We start from the raw sequence: 23,831 nt of genomic DNA, 5'->3' as shown, positions 1-23,831 counted from the left end.
GTGCTTGCTGTTAGTCATTGGTGAGAGTGAAGTTTCAAAATAATAATTAAAAACCAAATATCCTGGCAGTAGTACCTCTGAAGTTCAGAAACCTAATAACTGAGTCATGATAGCCGGCAGAGCCAAGTAAAAAATTCTGCTAGTATAATAATCTTCGGTAGGCTGTTGTTGTAGACAGGATGTGGCCGTTTTGCTGGGCAGACTGCGGCATGTTTCCTCTGCCTAACAAAGACTCGCTCTTGTAAGGCTGTGGTTTAGCAGCAACTTGTAGACTTGGCCAGGAACAAACTCCTCCACCCCTGTGCTGTTAAATGGATGGAATGATTGTAATTGTTTGGATGCAGTTGCACTGGGATACAGGCAACCTGAGTCCATAAACATTCACATTTCTGTGATATGAGTCTCCTTTTTGAACACGAGGTGTTTCAGGTGAATCTCACACTTCCTTAGGAGTCCAGTTTCTTTCTGGTAGAAGCTGCCAGGAAGTTGCTGTCACCATTCACAAGTTTGACTCTGCAAATTTTACCTAGAGAAACTGCCTCAGCTCTGAGGATCCCATTACAAATTGTTCATCATAACATTTCTGTTCAGCACAAGTAGGAAATTTTTAAAAGCTACGTTTTTGCTGTAGATGAGCCGTGTTTTTCAAGTCTGCTTTGCTGAATCAGCATCCTAATTTGAAACTAATTGTTCTGTGTAGTATAAAATCTGTTTGCGTGGTCAGTGATTGTTAGAAACCTGTTTATCTCAGCTGTTAAGCCTTTGGTGGTACTGCCAGCTTCTAAGCATAAACTCCACAGGGTTTTGGGTTTTTTTAACACTCTTTCATTTGGTTTTCTAGTTTAAGGCACAAAATAGGTTATTAAAAGCATACGCTAAGGATTTATTGGTCTTGCAGAAATTAAGTGATATGGTCACTGTCAGATGAGGTGGGTTTAATGAGTACTAGGAAGAGCTCAGAAATAACTGGAAACCAAAGAGATTTTTGAAAGTTAGTTGTTCTTCAAGCGCTTAGTCTAAATAGCAGGCTACTAATACTTCACATTTCAAGTTTAATATTTTGTAATAGTAATAAACCTCTTCTACACAGTAAAAAATAAGTCCATACCTAGATGTGTCGCCGTGTTGCCTAGTGTGTTTATGGTTCTGTGTATGAAAGACTGACACTTATTTATTTTTCAGCTGAAAATGGTGAAGGCTTCCATATAATTTTGAAATGATGTCACACAATCACTAGACTGATACTCCAGCGCAGAATGAAGTCCTGCCTAAAGATTATGAAGATCATCCAAAACCTTAGGATCTAACTTCACCGTATGTTTCATATTGAAAACACAAAATGACCTTTCTAATGAGCTGTTTGAGAGGTGAACTTTCTTATCACTGCCATAGCTAAGTGTCCTCATGAGAGGTATAACGCCATGACAGCTGACGTACAGGCATGCAAGACAACATAAGCAAAGGTGCTTGCCCTTTACCGAAATAAGGCAAATTAAGGCCAGTAGATACAGGTTCTAGAAGCGAAGCCCTGTTGCTTTTCTATTCTCTGTATCCAGTTGGAGATGAATGTAAACTCATTTTGGGGCATTTACCTTTCTGTGCCAGTTTGTCTGTTACTTGCTTGTACCTTAACGCTGGTTTTATTTTTTTGACGTTAGCAGAGCACATATTAATCTGTGTGGAGATGAGTTAGTTAAGCTGATCGTGATCAGGTTGTCGAGAGTAAAGCTGTCAAAACAGCTTCCCGTGTAAATTGTGTATAAGAGTGTATGTAAGAAGTGTAAATGCCAGGACAGGGCTTTGAAGAAGCCCTAGACAGATGCAATATATGCATGCAGCAAACTGCATTATCAGTAGTACCTTCTTGGAGGGATTAATATAAATCCCATGGGGTACCAAGTAATTGTGTTTTGCTTTAACAAATCTAACAGAAAAGAATTGCCTATGCATCCTTTATGTTTAGTTTCCTAGGTTCTCTGTGGGGAACTGCTGCAGTTTAACTCTTTGCTTGTAAAATTGTGGGTTTAAAAAATACTAGCAGCGAGAGGTGGATTTTTATGATTTAGTGGAATTATGCTGATGAGGGAAGATGACCCACGGGCACCACGGGGCTCGCGTAGCTTTCAGCAACATCAAATAAATTGCTTAAGAAACACTAAATAGACACCATTTTAGTCTCCTTGCCAGCAGGTGGATGCCTTGCTGTAGTTACTCTTCTGGACAATTATCTCACCTTTTCCGTTGACCGTTCTTTGCCCTCTGATCCATACTGTACAGCTGTTACAGTGCCTCTTCCACATGACCAAATATTTGCTTTTCTTTGAAACAGGCAATGTGCTTTTTCCATATTTTGGATATTTCTTGTAAAGACACAGCAGAGCATTTCCTAGGTTAACATGAAGTTTCAGCTGGTTAGGTACTTAGAGGGGAATATTTCAGGCAGTATTAAGTGACAGCTCCATACTTGTCATTTGTGCCTTTGAAAAGTTCCACCTTAATCTCCAGCTTAAAAGCTTGGGAATAGTTTGCTTTTTTTTGCTGCAGTGTTCACTGTAAACAACTACTACAGCATGTAAAAAAGCAACTTTGATATTTCATTCCCTCTTTCATGACTGGCTCAAGTGCTTAGCAGAAAAGCTTCTGAAAGCTGTAGCATTTTGAAAGCTTAAATTCATCAAAGCTAGAATTTCTTTCCTATTTTTTTTTTTTCTGCACTGGAAGTAAAATTTTATGTACTTAAATGTTTCTGCCTATAAGTTGTTCATCTTTGGGTATTGTTTGGTCCTAGTATTTTCTTGAACTGACACTTGTGTCTTTTCAGTTCACACCATATTCAAATCCAAATGTTTTATAAAAGTGGAAAAATCCTTGATTGGAAAGTATCCAAATATCTAATTTTAAAGAATATTGAAAGTTGTACAGTAGTTTGTCCAGCTCACTTGAAATTGGAGTTAAATTATGGCACCAGCAAATTGCTTTTGTTTTTTAATAAGATGTACACATTTCAATTTAAGTATAATAAATGTTTTTCAATAATTTTGTAAATGTGCTTTCTTTTTGTTTACTTTCCCCCCCATCCACTTGTATTAAAGATGCTTCTGCTGTTAAGATTTTAGATTAACTACAGGACCAGCCATAGCGGTAGGTAAAGGTGCACACACAGATCTTCTGCTTCTAATAGAAAACTTAGTTAACGTTGAAATAATTGAAACAAATTCAAATTTGACAACAGCTGATTGTTTATTTAAGTGTCCTATATCAGAGTAGGTTCCATTTGTACATCTTTAATGCAATAGACATACAAGGTTCAGTATGGTCTTAGAAAAACAAAAAATGAGCCAACAAAAGGCAACACGTCTTGACACACTGGTACCAATGGCTTCCCTGGTACGGTTGAGAATAAAATCTGCTTAAAATGCTCCGTTACAGCAGTATCCTAACAGAGCTCTAAGGATGATTGTAACAACGCTCCTCCACCACTGGGCAAAACAAGCCCTGATGGGCTTGCTTAGCAGTAGTAAAGAAATCCATGTACTGCACTTGTATCTTTAATTTATCCTGTAAGTAAGTTGAGATCTTAATTTACTGTCCCCATTGTCTGTTAATGTGTGAAGTGTGAACACAGCTGCTGTTGGCCATGAAAGTCTCTTAATGTTCACATGCCTTTTAAAAAGTAGGTTAAAATTTTGGTGGGGGGAAATTGCAGTACTATCCAGTAGCAGCTTCTCCAACTGCTTTTTAAAGCCAGTATTTCTATTAATTTTCAGTAAACACAGAGGCCCTGAACTCTTAAAACATCCACACACACACAATCAATCTTACACAAAAACGCTTTCTGAGCTGTTGAGTAGTTTATCACAGATAATTAAGTTGTTTAATATAAAAAAATTTAACCGTCTAGCACTGAAAAACTAAGGATGAAAACATGGCCTTAAGAGTTAATACATAGATTTTTTATTATCATTCAGAAGTTGACAGCTTCTTAAATAACCCAAATGTGAAGAGTTTGGCTTTCTACACTTGAAAACCGCAGGTTTGTTTTGGTTCAGCTCTTGCCTACAGATTTATTTGCCCCTGTGCTTGCTATGTCCCTAAAACAGGTGGGACAAACAGCTTGAATTGAATTCCTTGCTCCATTGTAGTTCCTGTAACAACCTGGTTTCCATTCTTCATCTGTAGCGAGGTGTGACTAATACACTGACCCCTTCCTAGGACCACCGCTGCCTGCCCCGCAGCCCCAGGAGCCGGCAGAGCGCGCAGGGCGGGCGGTGCCGTGAGCACCGTGTAGGAGCACGGCAGCTGCTGCAGTCGCGGGCACGAACTCTGCCGCAGCGGAGCTCTCACCCCTTTAAAGGCTGATGGCATCGGGCATGAAACGTGCTTCAGCGCTGGGCAAGCTGTGCACTACCACAGAGTTCAACTGAACCAAGTTCAAAAACTTGAAAAGTATTTCTATTTATGTAGTTATCTTGAGGTACTATCTCTTGACATTAGCTATTATATCCTGTTATGTAATTAAATATGAAGCTGAATCATGACAAACTATAAGCTGTTTTGCTGTAAGAGCTCATGATTACCTTACAGTTTTGGTCCACATCTGCTAAAGCCAATTTGTCCTTAAACCTGATATTTAATCTGTCGTGTATATTACAGAGCGGCAGGTTCAGTTCCTTGGTGGGCCAGACTTGAGCCCCACCTTATGTTAAAACTTCACGCTGAACAGTGCTTACAAATGCAAATGAACTTCCAAGTTTAGTGAACTTTCACCAAGTAGCTGCTAACTCTGAAATGCCCCCACATTTTACACGGTACTTCAGTTCTCATGCCAACAGAAGGAAGGCGTTACTAATGCAAACCAAAGCATCACCAACTTAATCCACAGCTGCACATTACGTTAAAGATTTTTACCTGGAAAAAAAAAAACCAATGCTTTTCTTGTCACAAAACTGGATGACCAAACATCACCATTAGGACTGTCAGGAAACTGACTCCTTCCACTGACTTGCAGTCCCACGGTTTTCTTCAGCAACAACGTTTTCTGTGTGGTTGCACTGACTGTCAAAGAATAATACAGCATCTGCAGAGGCGCTGCCCGCTCCCTCCCACTGAGGGAGGGGGTGTGACTGGAGCAAAGTAAGCATGGACTTTCACATGAGGTAGATGAGCCTGCGGATGAAAAGTCTGCGTTATAATGGGAGAGAAATAAACATAACTCGTAAAAGAAGCAGAACACCTCAATTACTGCCAATAAGTCAGTGCTCATTAAGGCTGGGCAGCTAAAAAGAAAGCATCTGTATGTAACGTGGTACTATCCAAGGAGTTTCTCCTGACATGTAGTTCCTGTATTGCAACCAGCTAAGGCACAGTAATGTCTGGGCACACTCACCTGCTCAGGGTTCCCACTTATTTCCCAATAAAGCAGCGATCAGCCCAGAGAGCTCCCTGCCACAAGAGGCACGTGTTCTGCTGCAGGAGAGAGATGGACCCCCGGTTCCCAAAACCAGACTTCTCTGTATCTCATCTCCTATACTCCCTGCTTCTCTCACCCTAGCAGAATGGAATAGAACTGGGCATCTGCTCTCAGGATGAGCTTTCCAGTTCCAGAAGTGTTTGGCCACAGAGCTGGGACACAAAGCTGCAGACAAGTTTAACAGTAAGGCTCAAACGCTGCTGCCTGCCCCAGCAGGCCAGCCCTGACCTAATGGGGGACGTACACAGAGGGAAAGAGCTCACGGCTGGATTCCAGGGGCTAACGGCCCTACAACCCATTAACTGAAATCTCTATGCAGGTGTTTTGATACTGGCTCTGTACATTAATGTATGTTTTCAGAGAAATTAGGAATGCCACCAAGCAATTCTAAAAACATAGAAGTACCTCTCTTTGAAAAAAATACAGAAAGCAGATCATTCCAGCAACAAAAGTGTCATGAGTTATAAACTGAATTAGGTGATTATTACTGCCCATATAAAAAAAAAAAAAGCTACATTTAGTTCCTAGAGATGGGAACCTAACACAATGATATTCAGACTCTTTCTGTCCTCCCTTGCCTGGGACATCTGCAGGACTCATACAATCTCAAGCAGCAGCACCCGCTTGGGCATTCCCACCCCAACAAGTCGGCCAACACGTACTCTGATGCGCTTGATTCCAGCGCGCGTGACTTGCTGACAGTCATACAGCTCGATTCTCTCCAAGTTGTGGCAGTTCTCCAGGTGTTCCAGGGTCACATCAGTGATGAGAAGACAGTTATCAAGCTCCAGTACCTGCAGCCTCTCGTGACCACATGTGCTGTTGCTCAGATGAAGAATCCCATCATCGGTGATCAGTTCACAGTGAGATAAGCTCTGAAATGGAGAGGCAAACATAATGACACCACTCAGTCCTAAGTTACTCTGTCTAAAAATCAGAAATCCTCTTCAACCTCCACCATTCTCATGGTTAAAGAGTTACAAAGAATATACAGCTGAAATCCAGAAGAGGGACAAAAGAAACAGATCTACTTAATAAAAGAAGAACTGTACATTATTTTAAACTTCACTTCAAAACGAGTAGAATCCCACAACACAAGTCACCGGCAAACTCCACAGGCATCTTTGCTCTCTATAAATGTGGAAATTCTGCCCAATTGTCATGCCCTCCATTACCAGCAGGTGTACACAGCGCATGTGCTGTGCCAGAAACAGGAGACAACCATAAAGGTTGATCCAGAATGCACAGGAATAGATGAAGATCTACTGACAGAACTTCCTGTTCCACAGCTACCATGTTTCATACACACCACAAGAACCACTACCTGTGCAAGTTCACATAGACAGAACAATCAGACTGGACTGATTTGCCAAATACTGATTTCAGGAAAACTGTGAGTGCTTAACACCTTGGCCTGTACATACAAGGAGTAATAAACATCTTGTGCAACTGCAGGAGCAGGTCTTTACTGCAACAGTCAGCATAATACACCAAAAAATTCTGCTCCTTTTCAGCATATTTTTTCACTTCCTTGAATTTCAAAAGCATGGAAAAAGTTGCAGCATCTCAGGCAGTAGCACCACATAAAGCAGTTTCCTGGTTCCTTTAGGGAATTCATGACTTTTGGAGAAGTGTGCTGGTTTTGGCTGGGATAGATTTAGTCTTCTTCCAAATAGCTGGCATAGTGCCGTGTTTCGGATTTAGTATGTTGTTAATACCCTGGCGTTTCAGTTGTTACCAAGCAATGTTTATACCAAGTCAAAGTCTTTTTGGCTCCTCACTCCACCCCACCAGCGAGTGGGCTGGGTGTGCACAAAAAGTGGGGATAAATCACAGCTGGACAACTGACCCCAACTGACCAGAGGGATATTGCATACCAGCTGATGTCATGCTCAGTCTATAAGTTGGGGGAAGAGGCAAGAAGTGGGGGACATTTGGAGTTATGGTGTTTGTCTTCCCAAGTAACAGTTGCATGTGACAGAGAACTGATTTCCTGGGGATGGCTGAACATCTGCCTGCCCGTGGGAAATTGTGAATGAATCCCTTGTTTTGCTGTCCTGGTTTTGTTAAGAACAAGACCAGTTCTCTTGTAGTGAATTTTCCTTTCGGCTAAGTTTTTCTAAGTACCATCTAAGTAACTGCACTTTTCTGAATTTAGCTACATGTTTTTTGAGACACTGTTCGCTCTGGACTGATAAGACAACCAATGGAATGCAGAATAAGCTCATGTTTAGATTTATGGCTGTAACAAGCAAGGACTGGTAAGATTTCACACGTTCCATAAGTGAGAGGGGCGTATTTGCAAGGAGGGGCGGACAGGACAGGTGACTAAAACTGACCGAGTATTCCATCCCATCCACATCAAACACCCTATAAAACAGGGAGATCACGAGGGTCTTGCTCTCTTTGACCATGGCTGGCATGTGAAGAGGACCCTGCCTGTCATCCCTGCGAATCCCTGACCTGGTTCCAGACCCTGCATCCCTGAATCCAGGTCCAGTTTGCTGTGAAGTCCCACCCAGGACTTCTGTGTGCCTGCCCTGCAGCGGCTGGAATGACACCAACTCTCTATGGGACAAAGCTGCTACCCTGGGATATTCAAGATTGGTTTTGTATATTTTCTCTATTTATTAGTAGCATTAGTAAAACCTTTAAAACTTTTACAACTTGCAAGACTCTAACTTGAAGACTCTCTTCCTTATCTTTCTATCACCTTTTATGGTGGGGGGGGGGGATTAACAGAGAGCATCTACCACGGTTTATTGTTGCCTTGCAATTAAACCTTCACATTTGCCTTGCCTGTGCGTGTGGCATTTGCTTTACTTATTAAACTTTACCCCACCCCATGACTTCTCTCACTTTAACTTTCCTGATTCTCTCCCCCGTCCCACTGGGGTGAGTGAGCGAGCAGCTGCATGGTGCTGAGTTGCTGGCTGGGGTTAAACCACAACAGTCCTTTCACTCTCCACCCCTTATTCTATACCATTTATGTCATGCTCGGGTCTCACACTATCCAATACATTCTCACTACCCTTCCCATCCTTATATATAATACCTAGATGTCATTCCCTTGGTCTCTGGACCACCCCTGTGCAATGTCTGCAAACGTCCACAAAATGTCCGTGAAGTTCATGAAGTCCATGACTTTGGGCTCCATCTGTTCTGGCGGTCACTCAGAACAGGAAAGATGGTGTGTTGCGTGGAGTTAGTGGGCACCAAGGTCATGGCACCACACCAGCTACTAGGAAGAAAATTAACCCTGTCCCATGCAAAACCAGGACACGAAGCAAATGATGACAACAACAGGAAACAGACTTTCCTTGGAGGAGGCTTAAAAACCACTCCTCATCACCAGTGAAATAAATTCTCCCAAGTCTTATGCACTAGAAATGAGCAGAATCTATGAACTCCTCTCACCCCGGGCTCTGAGGTAGCTCTTGGCTTTCTGCTCAACACTGTCTCTTGACTGTACTTGTACCCAAGTCTAATGGTGACTGGTTTTAAGTAGCATTTCCTTGCCACAAGTTTTTTTTGAAACAGCAACTGCTGAAGAAACACTGGCAGCAATCTAAAAATGCTTTTTAACGTGGTGCAAGTGAACTAGCGCTCAATATCTCCTGCCAGTCATCTGAAACCAACATGTACTGAGTGAAAGGATGGGCTACATCACTTCTACTTTTATTTCTATCCACTCTTCAAGTCCTTACGTTCTCTCCTAGACACACTTTATGTTCATGTTCTGAGCATTCAATTTGGCTCACAGCCTGGAAACAATTGGTAGCTGCAGGGTTAAAACACATTTATAATAGACCTGCTGTTTCAAGGAAGGACAGGAGGTTATGGGGAGGCAGTCTGCTCACTAATTAAGAGTTTTCCAGCCCAGGAAGTAAGCAGCTTATAAAATTCAGCTTTCCTCAGACACTGTATTTGGTACTGAAAGGACAAGACAGGATGTACAGGTGAGTTCACAGAACTTTGTAAAACAAATATGCTAAATGAGACATACTTTGCATTAAATTATTTTTCTGTCTTCGTAAGTCTGTTAGAAAATGTTAATAACAACAAACTGATTAAGATAATGACTTGAAATCTTTAGAGCAAAAAGATATGTTAAATTTTTGTTGTTGTTAATACATATTATTAAATGCTGTGTATAAATCAAATATGGCATGATATACAGTGACAGGAAGAAACAGTACGATCAACATAACTGAAGAATTCAACTGTCCTCTCAACTCCAGGAATGAGTATTTCGCAGTTTCTCTAATAATTTGAATGTGCAAACACTTTCCCCAGAAATTACTTCTCAAGTCCAGTAACAAAGCATTTGTGTGCTCTGATACTGATGAAGACAGAACAGTTGGTTATATTGGTCTAACAGCACTTTTGCTTATTTCCACTGTCTACTGAGTCTCCAAACACCAAGAAACAAAACCAAAGCTGATTTCTGCAACTTTAGAGTATTTGTTTGAACTGCAGATATACCTAAACACACGCTAAAGCACAGCCACACAAGACTTCACATGTGAAATCATGTACTGCTGATGATTCTGTGAAGTACCAAGATGAAGACCAAAGCTATCACGCAGGGTATTTGGCACCTGCTCGTATGTTCTTCCTTTCCCTGTAGTTCTCAGCCATCACTGTTCACTCACAATTTTTGAGTATGTGTCCTTCCTACACATAGGACATATACATACAAAAAATAATCCATTTTTCTGGTTCCCTTAGAAAAGGGACGTTATTTTACCAATGCCGCGCTTCCCTGTCTGTGAGGGTAACATACAAAGGCCAGCAATTAGGAGCAGGTTCTGAAAAATACTTGGAAATTATGAGGTTTTTATGATATGTCTGGTGAAGCACTGGCACAACTGGTACAAAAGATCTCTTGTGAGTCCTGGTTACAACTGAGATTACAAGACAAAAACGTATCTGTTGCAGAAGAACAGAAAGTATCCTGTGTAAGTGTCTCCACATCTCCTGACAACTCTTGTTTGACTTAACATTAAGAATGACGGTACAGAAGTGAGGTTGAACAACTAATAAGCAAAAAATAAAACCAACAACAATAAAAAAAATAGTGAACAAGCTCCTTTTTAAAGCCCTCTCTCCTCATTACACTACCTTAGTAACACTGAGTAACACTAATCATAACACAATTTAATTAACAAAGCTACAAACCTTCCTTTAATCCCATCTAAGAACAGATTATAAAGATCCATGTTCTCTCAGGTACGACAACTGTACACTTACAGGACAACTGGCCCTAAATACATGAGCTCCTACTCTAAGGACGGTCTAGTAATTTTGGAGTACCTTGACCAAAGAACAATCAAATTTATGTCACCTGAAATTGCTTCTGATGTTCTAAAAGATCTAAGCAACCACTCCCTCGAGAACAGCTCTTTGAAATACAGTAAGCAGCGTACCCCCCAACTCAAGGCACCTCAATCCTCTCCAATGACGTTCAAAAGTCTGGGTCAAAATACCCTTCCATAATATACTATGTAAATGACCTTGGGAAAAACTGTTTGCATGCGAAACTGATCAGAGTGATCGCATTCATCATCACTGGATGGTTTGGTTTATTCAGTATGTGACATAAAGTATCATACTCCCTATGAAAAAACCATTAATGAACATTTATGAATGTAAAGGATCTGAGTACTGTACATTGAACCAAGTAATCAAATATGAAGGATGTTAACCATACAATATAAGCTTTCTGGTTATCACCCACTGATCTGGCAATATTTTTAATCACACAATGCATGTAAATATTTTAGGGGTAACCTGCTTCTTTTAGAATACTACTGAAACTTGCATATATGTTGCACAGTATCATCATACACTCGGGAATTTTTTCTAGCTCCAGTGTCAACAGCCTGGTTTCATACTGAAGGAGCTCTGTGTGTGTGTGTTTGGAAGCATGTATTAAAAGTTCACAAACAAAGAGTTAAACTTACCAATGCTTGTAGCTTAGGACAGTGTATAGAAAGTTGTATCAACGTGCTGTCAGTTATCTAGAAATAGAAGAGACCAAACAACCATAAGCAACAGACAGTAGGAGGGCCAACCCTCAAATAGGACGTATCTTTCTCTACCAGATGAAGGTTCTTTTATTCTGGAAAACACCCAGTCACCTGTTACTCTTCAAGTATTTCCCTGTTTAGAATTTTCCAACAATTATTTTAATTACTATCAATAAACACAGCACTGAATAAAAACCCAAAGTACATTTAACTGAAAGTGCTGCTGTTCTTATTGGCACTGCATTCTTACACGGCATGTTCAAATATTCTTTTCCATATTAAATCTCACCAAAACACATTCTTCCAAGTCCATCTTCTCCAGCTCGTGGCAATTCTAAAATAAATACCAGATAAATGAAAGATTAAATACAACAACGTATAGACAAAAAAAATCATGCACAGGACTGGCAATATGGGAAAGCTCAGCTTCCAAGAGGATATTGTGAGCTAAATCCCTTCAAGTATTTGATCACCAGTAAAGGACAAAAAAAGGTAAAAAAAAAATAAATAATCCACAAACAAAGCAGCACTCCCCACTCAAACATGGACATTTTCAGCCTTTTCTCTTACTAAATAAAGTTTCTCCTTCTTGCCCTGTAAGGGTTGAACAGTATGTGATCAGTACTCACCCCCTCTTGGGGTCAACTTCAATTCAAACCCCTGGTATTTGTAGCCTGGACACTAAAGTTAACTCATCTGCATACAGATAAATCCAGCTTCTACATTGAACTAATCTGAAACGCACTTAAGCCTGTGAAACATTCTCTCTTCACCATTATACTTTAGAAAGAAGCCTTAAAAGCAATTAGAATTGCTAACGAATGCTGAAAATATTAAAACAGGGTCCACTTCAAGGCTGGGAGAAAGCCGTGCTTCACATCTACACAAGTGATTTCCCCAATATTCTGAGAGATCCTCAGCAAGCTTTCAGAAGTGCTTTCAATTTCAAGAAAATGATGTAACCTTGTGACCTCACAACAGGCCGCATGGTGCCACAGCTCAGCTCAAACCCAAACCCTTGGTTTTTACAGGCACAGGAAGAAATGATGTAACTTGCAGTTCTCAGAAGCAGCCTTGAGGTGACCACCAAAAGCCCAAGGCTGCAGGGTTGAATCATTAGAAAACCACGCTGTTTAACCGCTGTGGTTAACAAAATAAACCCATCATTCACACTAAATATCAGCAGTGTAAATGAATTCCATCTACAGAGTATTATTTTAGTGTTCAGATTTCCAAAGCCAGCAAGCATACAAGTCTATCTTGAAGCATTTGATACCATCAATATGCTTACTTTACATACTTACAGCAGGAAGCAGGGCACAAGTGCATATAGTTTATCATGTAGAATGTAAGTGTTTTTGTAACTCAGAGGTATGCTCAGAATAATGTATTATATGGTGAATTGGGGGGTGTAAATATCACAAGGGCATGTGTCATCTTTATAGGGGAAATTCGGCTAGAATACATAACACAAATTTAGAACTATGTTAAACATAATAAATCCAACTGAAACATACTAAAAAAAGAGGGGGAAAGGTGAAAAATACAATGATAGATGTCAAAATAGACCAAGTTGCAGCTCTAAATGTAATCCAGAAATAAAATCACTTTTTAGTCCCCCCTCCACTGGGTTCTTCCTATTTTCTTTCTCTTCTCATATTCCTTCCCATCAGGACTATATTGATTCAAAGCTGCTTAGCAGCAATGAAAACAAGGTGAGCTCTGCCTTTGGAAATGACCCTTACCCGTGCTAAAAGGGTAAAACCCGCATCTGTAAGATGTGAACATCTTGCAGCTTCCAAAATCCTGGAAAAGTTTTAAATGTTAAAGAAAACATTAACAAAGAGAAAAGCAAATGCATTTAAGATACAAATCTGTTTTCTACAACTTAAAGCTCCCAACAGCAAATTTATACATGTCTATTTTTCACAGTAACTTGCAATTAAAAAGCACTAGGTAGACTTTTGATCCAGCTTATCAGAAGATTCTAATGGTCACAGAATAGATTAAGTTAAATCCTCAAATCTTCTCAGCTTTTAGTGGAAAAAAATTATGCATAATTACAGACATTTAGACATCTTGTTTCAGTAAGACAGCAAAATGCTCATGTTTTCTCATGCGTTATCTGAGGAAAGATAGAGGAGAATAAGCCCCAAGTTAAGGGAAATGCAGATGAAGATGCATCTAAACCCTGTAATCTAAACACAGGATGTTGAGAAGAAGCCGCAAAACTGAGAAAGCACTTACTAGAAATCTGCTGAGAGCCTCTGCGTGAAGCAAGTTACCAGAAAGCAAGGAGCTTAAATCCTCCAAACCCACAGTAAAAACAATAAACTATACCAATACAACCCTAAAGAAACTAGCAGTGTTTTGGAAAGATAAATCAAACACTGTTTTGAGAGGGACTGGGAAGCAGCACCAACAAAAAAGGGTCAGGTGCCCCAAAGAGCACCACTAGTACACCCAACAGGCCTCCAACGTGTAATGGCTTTTTTTGGTAATTGTTTTCTTTTTCTTCTTTTTTTCAATGAACACTTTTTACTTCGCAGGTGGAGCGAGTATCAAGATGACTAAGGGGAAACCACAGAACTGTGCAAAGAGAAGCACGAACCCAGTGTGACTTACCACAGCAAACAGGACTTCTGTGCTGCAGTCAGTAGGGGAGGAGCCAGGGCAAGATGGACAAAAGAACCTCTTGCTGCAGTAACACTGAAGAGGCATCTAGATCCTTCCACTGGTTTAGGAGGTCATTAGAAAGCACTCTCTCCATGGATAAAGTGCAAAGGGAAAAGTCATGCTGCGTGCACGAGAAAAACACAGCCCCACAGGAGTATGGGATGTGGGGCTCTGACTGTGACTTGGCTCAATCACTCTTTCCCAAGCCACAAGCAAGAGCGCGGCTGAGTTCAGAGGGAAGCAGCCCCCCCAGGGTCCATCCTTGATAACCAATTCCAGAGTGCTAGTCTTCAATGAGGCTCACGAGCGTGACGGAAACTCAAGAACAGTCAACAGACAGGTACAAGACATGTACTGCTTTCCACATGGATTTCCACTGCCCCTGGATTTTCTTTCCAGACTCACATTTGGGAACTTTGTGCCCTTCCATCATGGGCAGTTAGCAGCCTATCATAAAACACTCTCAGCTACTTTGAAAATTACCTGGGATGCCAGATCGGAAGAGAAAAAAAACCCACCACTACCACCACAAAAACATGATTCAGGTCACATTTGTTACCCTTTACCTCACTTACGTGCTTTCAATCCCATCTACACTTAAAGCCATTGGATTCCCAAACCCATTGCATTTCTGGCTTTAAAGTGGGTGAGGGGAAACGACATCCACAGTGTGCAAAGCAGTAGGGATGCTACTTACTGCCCACCTGGTTGAAAAGCTCTGAAGAATATGGGAACAGGGGAGTAAGAAACCAGAATACCAGAAGCTCCAGCCTTCCTGAGATCGGGTGTGCAGTCAGAATGGGGAGTGAGCTACATATACACATGCTGCATCAATGATATCCCAGTATGAAAAACAGGTGGGAAGGCACTGGGTCGATATGAAAATGAGCAAAGTTCTAATTTTTGCTTTGTTTTAGTCATTGTACTTCACGACAGAGGGCTCTTCTTTTTCCAGACACAGCTGACATTCATTTTCCATGCCATGATTCATGACAAAGTACATAGCACAGGAGCTGATGAGGCAAAATGATATGAGAGCAGATTTCCCACTCTTATAAAGCAAGGCTCTCCGAGGCAGACCTCACAGTTGCACTCATCACCTACAGGTGCCTTTTGGGGACACCTGGAGTGTCCCTGCACGCAGCACCTCCCTACTCCTGGTGAATAAGCACTGGGTTGGAGAAAACACTGATAGGGTTCAAGGCAACCTGATCCTAATTTTCACAGCCTCACCAAGACAAAGACATTCATGATTCGTGGGTGCTTTTCTTGAGAAGCCTCATCAAAACACCTACTTATATTTTAACACTAAAAAGTGTTAAAACAGAAAAACAGAGAAAGTATCAAGCACTTGAGTGAGCAAATATAAAAAGGGATGAGGTGATAGATATATCTTGACATAGAAGAAAAAACACAGCTGAAGGGTCAAGCTTAAGGTTTTTTCTAAAGAGGTGTCATTTGTGAGTGGTGACAGAATACAGCGCTACCCTGGAAAGCAGCACGGGGGGGCATCCAAATGAAGCGAGAGTAGCACAGCACAGAAAATACTCAAAAGATTCCTAACAGTGCCAGCATGTCCAACAGAGGCAGGAGAGTTTTTTCTTACTGAACACCATAATACTCAAAAGGTATGAACAAGTGTGGAATTAGGTTTCCCTTCGATTTCCAACATAAGTTTTATCAAATACTTTCCATATACGATCCCAAAAGTCTCGATGTAACCAGCTGTATCATCTATCCTTCCATCACGCACTCCTCGGCAGTAATCACTGTAAAGGGTCATTTTGTTCCTTATACTGTTCATCATTAAAGGAGAAGAACGGCAGACGCCTTCCCCCTTGTGGCACAGACAGGGGCTAACACTTTACCTACCAAAGTCAAAATAATTCCTGCTACAGTTGTACTGCTCTTGGAAAGAACTGCACAACTAATAGACCTCCCTTTATTTCCAATCTGAGATGTGAAGTGAGAGAAGGTGAGAAATCATGGAAAAAGACCAGTAGTAACAGCACAACTTTCTAAGGAACACAGTTAAGTGTGTCAGAAGACTCCTAAGCCCCAAGCACACGTAAGCTCTTACAGGCACGAACCGTTGCATGAAGGGGACTGTCACTCTGGAATTGTCTTAAGGATGAGTTTTCTACAGTAACAAAAGCTCTTTTTCACTCAGTCAGCTAAAGGAACACTGCATAACAGCATATTGCACACTGGCACTTAAATGTACCTTTCCCTAATTTTTACTATCTACACCTCCCTCGATTTATCCATGACTGAAGTGTGAGAAGTTGCATCTCCTGCACATTCCTGTCACAAATGGCAACTCAGTGTAATCCAAAAATCATTGTGATTTAATTTACATTAAAATGAGACCTTACAAAAAGTATTCTATGTCTCTACAACCAGAGAGCTGCTGCATGACTGAGCTACATTAATAAAGCTGAAGCTGTCCCCACTTCTGAGAATATCACCATCACATATACATTAGCACAAATTACACCAGTGTATAAGTTTATATATATTTTTTTTTAACTGATGAGCCCTTATTACTCAAAATATATCACGTAAGTATCAGTCCTCAGTGCTTACAGGGACATTAGCACACTCCACATCAGAGTTGAGGAATGCCAGGATATTCTGCGGAGCATATTAAAACCACATTTATAATCAAATCTGTAAATATAATACTCAGGTATGACTTAGCTACTTTTTTGTAAGACAACTGCATAAAATCACATCGGAGCATAAACATCACAAGACAACACAACTACAGATATTTTCACCTTTTTTAAAAAAACAATGGGCTTTGTATCTTCTGGTTTTTAATTAGTACTTAAAATATTTAGCTAGAAGCAGAGAATTGAACTGCTAGGCTCAAGATGTTTTATTTGTCATATATTAATTCTTGTTTTTCCAATATACATTAATATCAGAGCTACAGAGCCCTCAAGTTTATATTCAACTGGTACTCCTAACTTAATGTTTGTTTTGATTGCAAAAGTGACACAAACAACACAAAGCTAAATCAAACCTGTGGGTATCGGCTGATTATCTTCAGAAGTGAATTTCTTAGATCAGGCCAGTAACAAGGTGACATACTCACGACATGCTCATGACATACTCACTTCAGCCTTGGACAGTTTAGACCAAGTGCTGTGAGAGAAGCATCTGTCAGGTTGCTACAGCCTGAAACACAGAGCGACTGCAGTCTGTGACATCCTCTACAGATTTTTACAATGCCTTCATCTGAGATTTGCTGCAACACAGAAGAAGGTTTTGAAGTTACTTCACTGTCAAGTAATCAGCTAAGAACAAAAATCAAGTCGTATTGCTGAACTGTTAGTGTGACACTGTATATAACTATGGCAACCTGTGGATTTTCAACCAAAAAATACCACTGTGAAACCATGTTCATTGATAACACTGAAAATAATCAACACACACATTTCTCACTTATCTGTGTATTTTTCCACAGATTTCGAGTACTGCTCAAAGGCAGTCAGAAGCACAAATGGAGAGTAGTTTGTTGTCATCTTCCTCTTTCACTTTGCCCTTTTAAAAATAATTTTCACATCATTTTTTTATTTGTACTTGTCATGGTATGAAATAGCTTGCTGCTTATATGTTCATAGAGTTCAGGTCTTTTGTTCCAGTGACTGTAAGTTCAGGAACAGTGCAACAGAGTTTAAAACTCGACAGCAGGAAAGCTAACTACCTATTTTGCACTGGAACAGTAGAAGCCAAGGGTAAAAATCCTTCACCTCCGGATAATTTTCAAAGCAAGAGCTACAGGTAAACAATTACATATAATCCGTTCTTTACAGAAGATAAATGTAAAAGCCAGGTTTGCCCTACCCTATGCAGGTTTTTTTAGCTGAAAGATCTAACTCAAAAGAGGGTTTTTCATCTCTTTTTTTTTTTTTTACTAGATATTCTGAAAGAAAATAACTCTAAATTTAGAATATGAATAAAAAAAGTTCTGTCTCTGAAACAGAGACAGGAACAGGAACTCTAAGAAATAGCCCCAATGCAGCTGCACACAAAATAGCAACAGGAGCTGGGTTACTGGGTGTGTGTGCAAATATTATTTTGTTTACAGGTCTTCTATTCTGGAAAAAATATTCTCTCCTTCGACCACTCCTAACTCCAGGAATTTAATTTTTCTGCTGAATGACTAATCGCTCATGGCAAAATAGGTTATTTTATTTTCTGGCCTAACATTACTCTTCCAATTATAACAAAGGCATCTACTGTATTTTGAATGGAAAAGACACATTCCTTTTATAAGCCGTTCATCCAGGTACACTGATAACACTATAGCATATTTCTGAGGCTACTACCACAAACATTCCCTTTCATAGATGAAAACAGGATGAAAAATAGCAGTAGCTCAGCACAAATGGAGACCACTTTATGCCTTCTTCCCTAACCCATCACTTTGTAATATCAGTAGATTAAATTTGCTAATCATTCTGTCAAATAAAAATTATTCCAGACAGAAAACTAGAAGTCCTGACTTCTTTTTGTGGATCCAGAAGGATTTGCATCATCTACAGATAAGAAAATATTTTCTGGAACTGTATTGTTGCCTTTAAAAGATACTTATGAGCAAAGAAACTATTATTATTGAGCAAAGAAACTATTTTGGAGGTAAGGACTATGTAAATTTTATGAGATGGACAAACCCTTCGAGTTATATATAAAAATTTTCCATTCTGAAATCACTTGTGATTTCAATGCCTCTATCCCTTTCAGGAAAGAAAAGTGCTCAACAAATGCCTGCAAGTCCCCAGTTTCTACACTCTGAAGGTGGTACCTTTCAGATGTACAGTTTCCAGAGTTAGAAATCAGTTCACTCCATAGCTGCTGCAGCTGGTCTGGCATTTTACAAGCTCCAGAAAACAGAGGCGCAAGAATTCAAGTGTGGATCATACAAAGCACAAGGAGACCTGCTGTGTAAAAATCAGTGCTAGCTCTTTGATCATCAAGAGCCTGGCTGCTCCTGGAAGCTCGCTTCTAAGCCCTAGCAAGCAGGACACTTCTCCAGTGAAACAAAGCTTTAAAGCACATGTAACTAGGTAGGACACACAGACTATCAGCTCAAAAAATTCAAAGGGAAAAACACTTTTACTCAATAAAGTTTTTTTTTTGTTTGTACTTAATGTGTACGTACAACAAACATAGTGGGCAAGGGAAAACTCTGGCACACTTCAGTGGCAATGGCCCTTGTAAGCAGGAGAGATCATAACTCATTATCATCAGAGCACTTGAGAGCCTTCCACAAAAATAACCAGGAAAGGGTGGCCTGGGTACACCTCGTTAGTCCCAGGTAAAACACAACAGAAAAAGAACTTTGGAGGAGGAGGACAGCGAAACGAAGAGGGAAAGCAGAGGAAATTACATACTGTGTTGGTTTGTTTAAGTGTGGTTCTGACCAAAATAAGGAATTTCCTTTCATACCTGTTACCTTTAAGTGCCCAGCTTTAGTGGGCACATACATTTGGATTAAAAAATCTGAAAATTCTCTTTCACTAAACATCTGGCTCATGGAAGCTCAAGCTTTGTATTTATATCGTTCATAATTTCTGCAATTTTTTTTAATGTAACTTTTCATAAGTCCTAACACTCCAAAATGTTCAAGACTTTAAAAAAATCTATTAGGTTCAAAAATCTTCATCCGGTCTTAATAAAAAATGGTCCCATGACACATTCATTCGGGAATAATGTGTAAAACAGATCTGAAAGTTTTACCCCAAGCAGATTTTATGATATATTCTAGCAATAAAACCGTAGACAACTTAAAAAAAACCCAAACCAAAACAATTTCATTATTCAAACTTGCATAAAAAGAAACAATGAAATTCTAATTGATTTCAATATTTTCTAAGTCTTATTTACAAAGAGTGACTTAAATACATTTAAAATCTAAAAGGAGATCTTTCCCCTTCATAAAACGTCACATCAGAAACAACAGAAAAGCAAACACAAAACACAGCAAATCGAATTTTTGTGTACTCTCTAAGTAGAATTAAAAGTACATGAAAGATTCTCAGTCATTTATTTACAAATGAGTGCATGCTTCCATTACTCCTGAAAAAGCATGCACTTCTCCTGCTACCTAGGGGGTTCTGAGTCATCTTCAGTTATGAAGCCATAACATTTTACTCTCAATTATGTAGCCCAGAATATGGCTTCTGCTCAATTAGAAACCTTATAATTATGAATAGATGGAAATGTTTGACCTTAACGGAAGGGAGAACAAGAACTACATCTGTAAAACTGCATGATTTAGTGGACACACAGCTCATGATATTTGAATCAATGCAGTTCAGTCTTACTTTGGAGCTCGCTACAGTTAAAAGATGAGGAGAAAAAAAAAAACCAAAACCCAACACTCCAAATCCACACTCAGCTGTAAAAACAGGCAGCTCATTTAGGAGCTCTATTCCACACAAAATTCTGTGAACTGCACAGATGTACTATTTGAATTATTTAAGTGTGTAGCAGATCAATTAAGTAGCATTCAAAAATGGTTTATGATTCTCAGAGCATGTATCTTATGAAGCTTCAAATACTTACTGTACAGGATTGCAAATTCAGGATTACAAGTTCATGACAATGATTTTGGATGTGTTTCAGTGCTTCATCTTCTAACTGTGTTTAGCAATTAAATCAGACATAGGAAAAGGAACAAGAAATTAAAAGCGCACCAAAGCAACCCAAAGAAAGTACACATCTTGTAATATTGCACAGAAGACTATAATAAAACCAGTATTTTTTAATTCACGGAGATTTCAAAAACCCAAAATAAAATTTTATTCCTAAAGGATCACCCAAGCAGTTATGTACCTGTGTGCAACCTCTAAGAAATAGAGCTTTTAGTCCACTACACCCTTTCACCAGTGCTTCAATACCATCCTTCGTAATCTGATCACACCAGGAAAGATTCAAATGTTCCAGATTTCTGCAACCCTCACTGGGAGAATTAAAAAAATACATAAAGTTAAATCCAGCCTTCAAATAATCATAACAGTGGGAAACCCAAATTAAACACACTGTTGGAAATTAATGATAGCCAGTGGACTGTGCCAGGCCTCCATAGAAAAGTCATGAGAAAAGACCACACACAAACATCATAGTCTACACCCAAGATGTGCAGGATATAGTCAGTGCTGATACACAGTATTAAGGCTCTGCACTGATTTTTTAACTTTATTAAATGGTGAACAGTTCTTTAAACACTTTAACACAAAACCACTGAATCTTCTTACCTTAAGCCTTTCAAAGAGCTGTTTGTGATGGCTACGCAAGATGTCAGATCCAGATGTTTCAGCTTGGAACAGAATCTGCTAAGACTGTAACACGTGCTGCAAAACAGCAGACACACTAAAAATACCTTCAGTTACTTCTTTTTCCAAATTTCCCCATCAAATGAAAAACCCCTTTGACTTACCTGTCAGTGATTTTTGTGCACCCGTTTAGATTTAAGTGTTCGATATTTCTACAGTTCTGTGCAAAGGTCCTGAAACAGTAATAAAAAGCTGGAGAATTAAGACAATGTCACAAGTTGTAATACGGTCACTAGGGTGTGCTCTGCCCTCTACCTCCTTGCATCTCAGTGAAAAAGCTTCATCTTCAAGCCACAGAGTAATTACATGCATGCATGCATGTCGAATGCATGTGTCTCAGTGGTTGCTTTTATCTTCCGCTATTGCAAGTTTCTGTCTTAGGTCACTCCTGAAACCAAGTGTTATTCCTCTCTCAGATACCATTTGAGCAAGGTATCTATATCTGTCATAAATAAGCCAGAACTGACTTGCTTCAAATGTCTTAACTAAAAACATTAAGGGTATAAAACAGAAAGGTTTAAATATCACATTAATTAAATACCATGCTGCTGGGGAGAGTTTTCACACATCTCATTACTGAAGCCTTTGAAGGTCTTTTTAAGGAGCTCACGCCCACATCAAATGAAAAGGAATGTACCCTGCACAACACAGAAGTGGGACCTAAACTTACTGGGCTACTGATGGAAAGCCCTGTGGGTTGCAAGTTAGTTATCATTTTAAAAATTAAAACACATCTGTGTGCACTACTGGGTATGAACTCTAAGGATGACTGGAGCTATTATACTGTTAAAAGCCTGTATGTATCATTATCCTAATTACCCAGAAGAAACACATAAACTTCATTTTCATCTCTCCAGATTAATATTTACATCTGCACTGCATTTCAGAACACTGTTTTTATGCCCATGTTTCCTCCAACTGCATGGATTTTATTGGCAGGGGTGGAGGAAACACACAAAAACAGTTTTGTCTGGAGGCTTGCTGTGGTTAACAGATCCGACTACACACTCAGCTGGTAACAACTTCCTGGCTCTCCAGTGCGGACTGAAAACAATGGAAAAAAACCCAGCAAGGAGTTATACTGCTGAGTTTCCACTTGAATTCTCAAAACAGCTATTCCAAAATTCATGTACTGGAGGGAGATTTATGATGGAGACACCTTTCAAATCACTTGGAAAGACACTACACTCTTTAATAACTTGCAGAATAGCAAAATTTGCCTCTGAGATTCAAGCATCGTGCATGTCCTGACAGAGCTGCAACAAATATTCAGCACTTACATAGCCAATACCTACTTTGGTAATTGGCTATTTTTAAACAAAAGTTGATGTAGAAGAAGGATAAAATAGAAAAAATATCATCACTCACATAACTAATGGATCTGGAAACAACTCGGTGCAAAAAGCCTGATAGTAAAAGTCACTTTCTAAACGAGTATCTGAAAATTAATGCCACCTTTCTCACGTGAACATTTTGAACGTCTTAAAGTTCATGCATCTATCATTTGTTGACTTCACTGTCATCTGCTTGTATCTTGGGGCAAACCATCTTCTTTCCTTAAGTGTTTGAGACACCACCATCTGCACCAGGTGGTTGTTAAGGGTGGATGTGTGAATACTGGTAAAACACTGGTAGCCAGTCTCAGCTAAGCCTGTCCTATTACCTGCTAGCGTGACTAGCTGTATCATCCCTACAATGTACACATGCTACACACTGAACTGCTGCATACTTATTCCAAGTATCTGTTCGCTAGATATATCATAATTTTAAAATATCCCATTTCCAGCCCCGCCCCTCTCCACACATGCCACTAATACCTGAACCCACTTAGGATTTCTGGTCCTCCTCACAACCCTCACTGCAGGACCCCAGCCTTAATGTCCTGAAAACCACAGCTGAGAGACTCAGCCAAATGTGAAAACTGAGTTACTGGGGGCAAAACCTGTTACCTACTGTCTGGACTCTTTCTTCCTACACCCCTATCTTCACCTTCCCTGCTATCTCCTCCTCATGGTAGTTGCTGCCTCTCTCGGAGTCCGTCTTCCCCCTGTCCTCCACTATGCTGTCGCCTTCCCTACTGCGGACACAGGCACCGTCTGTGTGAATGCTCTGGGACTTGGAGAAGCACGGCAGCGAGTTAACTCTGGTTGAGGCTACCTCTTTTTTGACAGCAGTTGCCAGTAATCTGGGAGAGGGTATGAACTTGCACTTTCCCCTGAGAAGGCAAGAGTGCCTGAGGGTGACAACACACCAGGGAGCACTTAAGGACATGCCCCAGAGGCAAGGAAATATTCAGGTCTGAAGCTA

General features: G+C 40.0%; 2 protein-coding genes across 4 annotated transcripts in view; one reads left to right on the top strand and one right to left on the bottom strand.

Annotated features, from left to right (window-relative positions):
* Positions 1-3,045, top strand: part of UBP1 (upstream binding protein 1) — a 41,138-nt gene extending 38,093 nt beyond the window's left edge. For all 3 annotated transcript variants that reach the window (XM_082044296.1, XM_082044295.1, XM_082044297.1), the window contains one exon: positions 1,183-3,045. In XM_082044296.1, coding sequence (XP_081900422.1) covers positions 1,183-1,220 — 38 coding nt within the window. In that variant the 3' untranslated portion in view covers positions 1,221-3,045. The remainder of the gene's footprint in view (positions 1-1,182) is intronic.
* A 1,869-nt stretch (positions 3,046-4,914) lies between these two features.
* FBXL2 (F-box and leucine rich repeat protein 2) overlaps positions 4,915-23,831 on the bottom strand; it is a 49,382-nt gene continuing 30,465 nt past the window's right edge. The window contains exons 6-15 of the mRNA XM_082044298.1: positions 21,629-21,697; positions 21,447-21,542; positions 21,025-21,151; positions 20,755-20,829; positions 17,301-17,431; positions 13,248-13,308; positions 11,792-11,836; positions 11,437-11,493; positions 6,133-6,345; positions 4,915-5,166 (exon numbers count right to left, since the gene is read on the bottom strand). Of these exons, the coding sequence (XP_081900424.1) occupies positions 5,059-5,166; positions 6,133-6,345; positions 11,437-11,493; positions 11,792-11,836; positions 13,248-13,308; positions 17,301-17,431; positions 20,755-20,829; positions 21,025-21,151; positions 21,447-21,542; positions 21,629-21,697 (982 nt within the window). The 3' untranslated portion in view covers positions 4,915-5,058. The remainder of the gene's footprint in view (positions 5,167-6,132; positions 6,346-11,436; positions 11,494-11,791; positions 11,837-13,247; positions 13,309-17,300; positions 17,432-20,754; positions 20,830-21,024; positions 21,152-21,446; positions 21,543-21,628; positions 21,698-23,831) is intronic.

This window comes from Streptopelia decaocto (genome assembly GCF_964273445.1).
Source record: "Streptopelia decaocto genome assembly, chromosome: 2".
In the NCBI taxonomy this organism is placed as follows: Eukaryota; Metazoa; Chordata; class Aves; order Columbiformes; family Columbidae; genus Streptopelia; species Streptopelia decaocto.
This window is presented reverse-complemented; position numbering and strand designations above follow the sequence as displayed.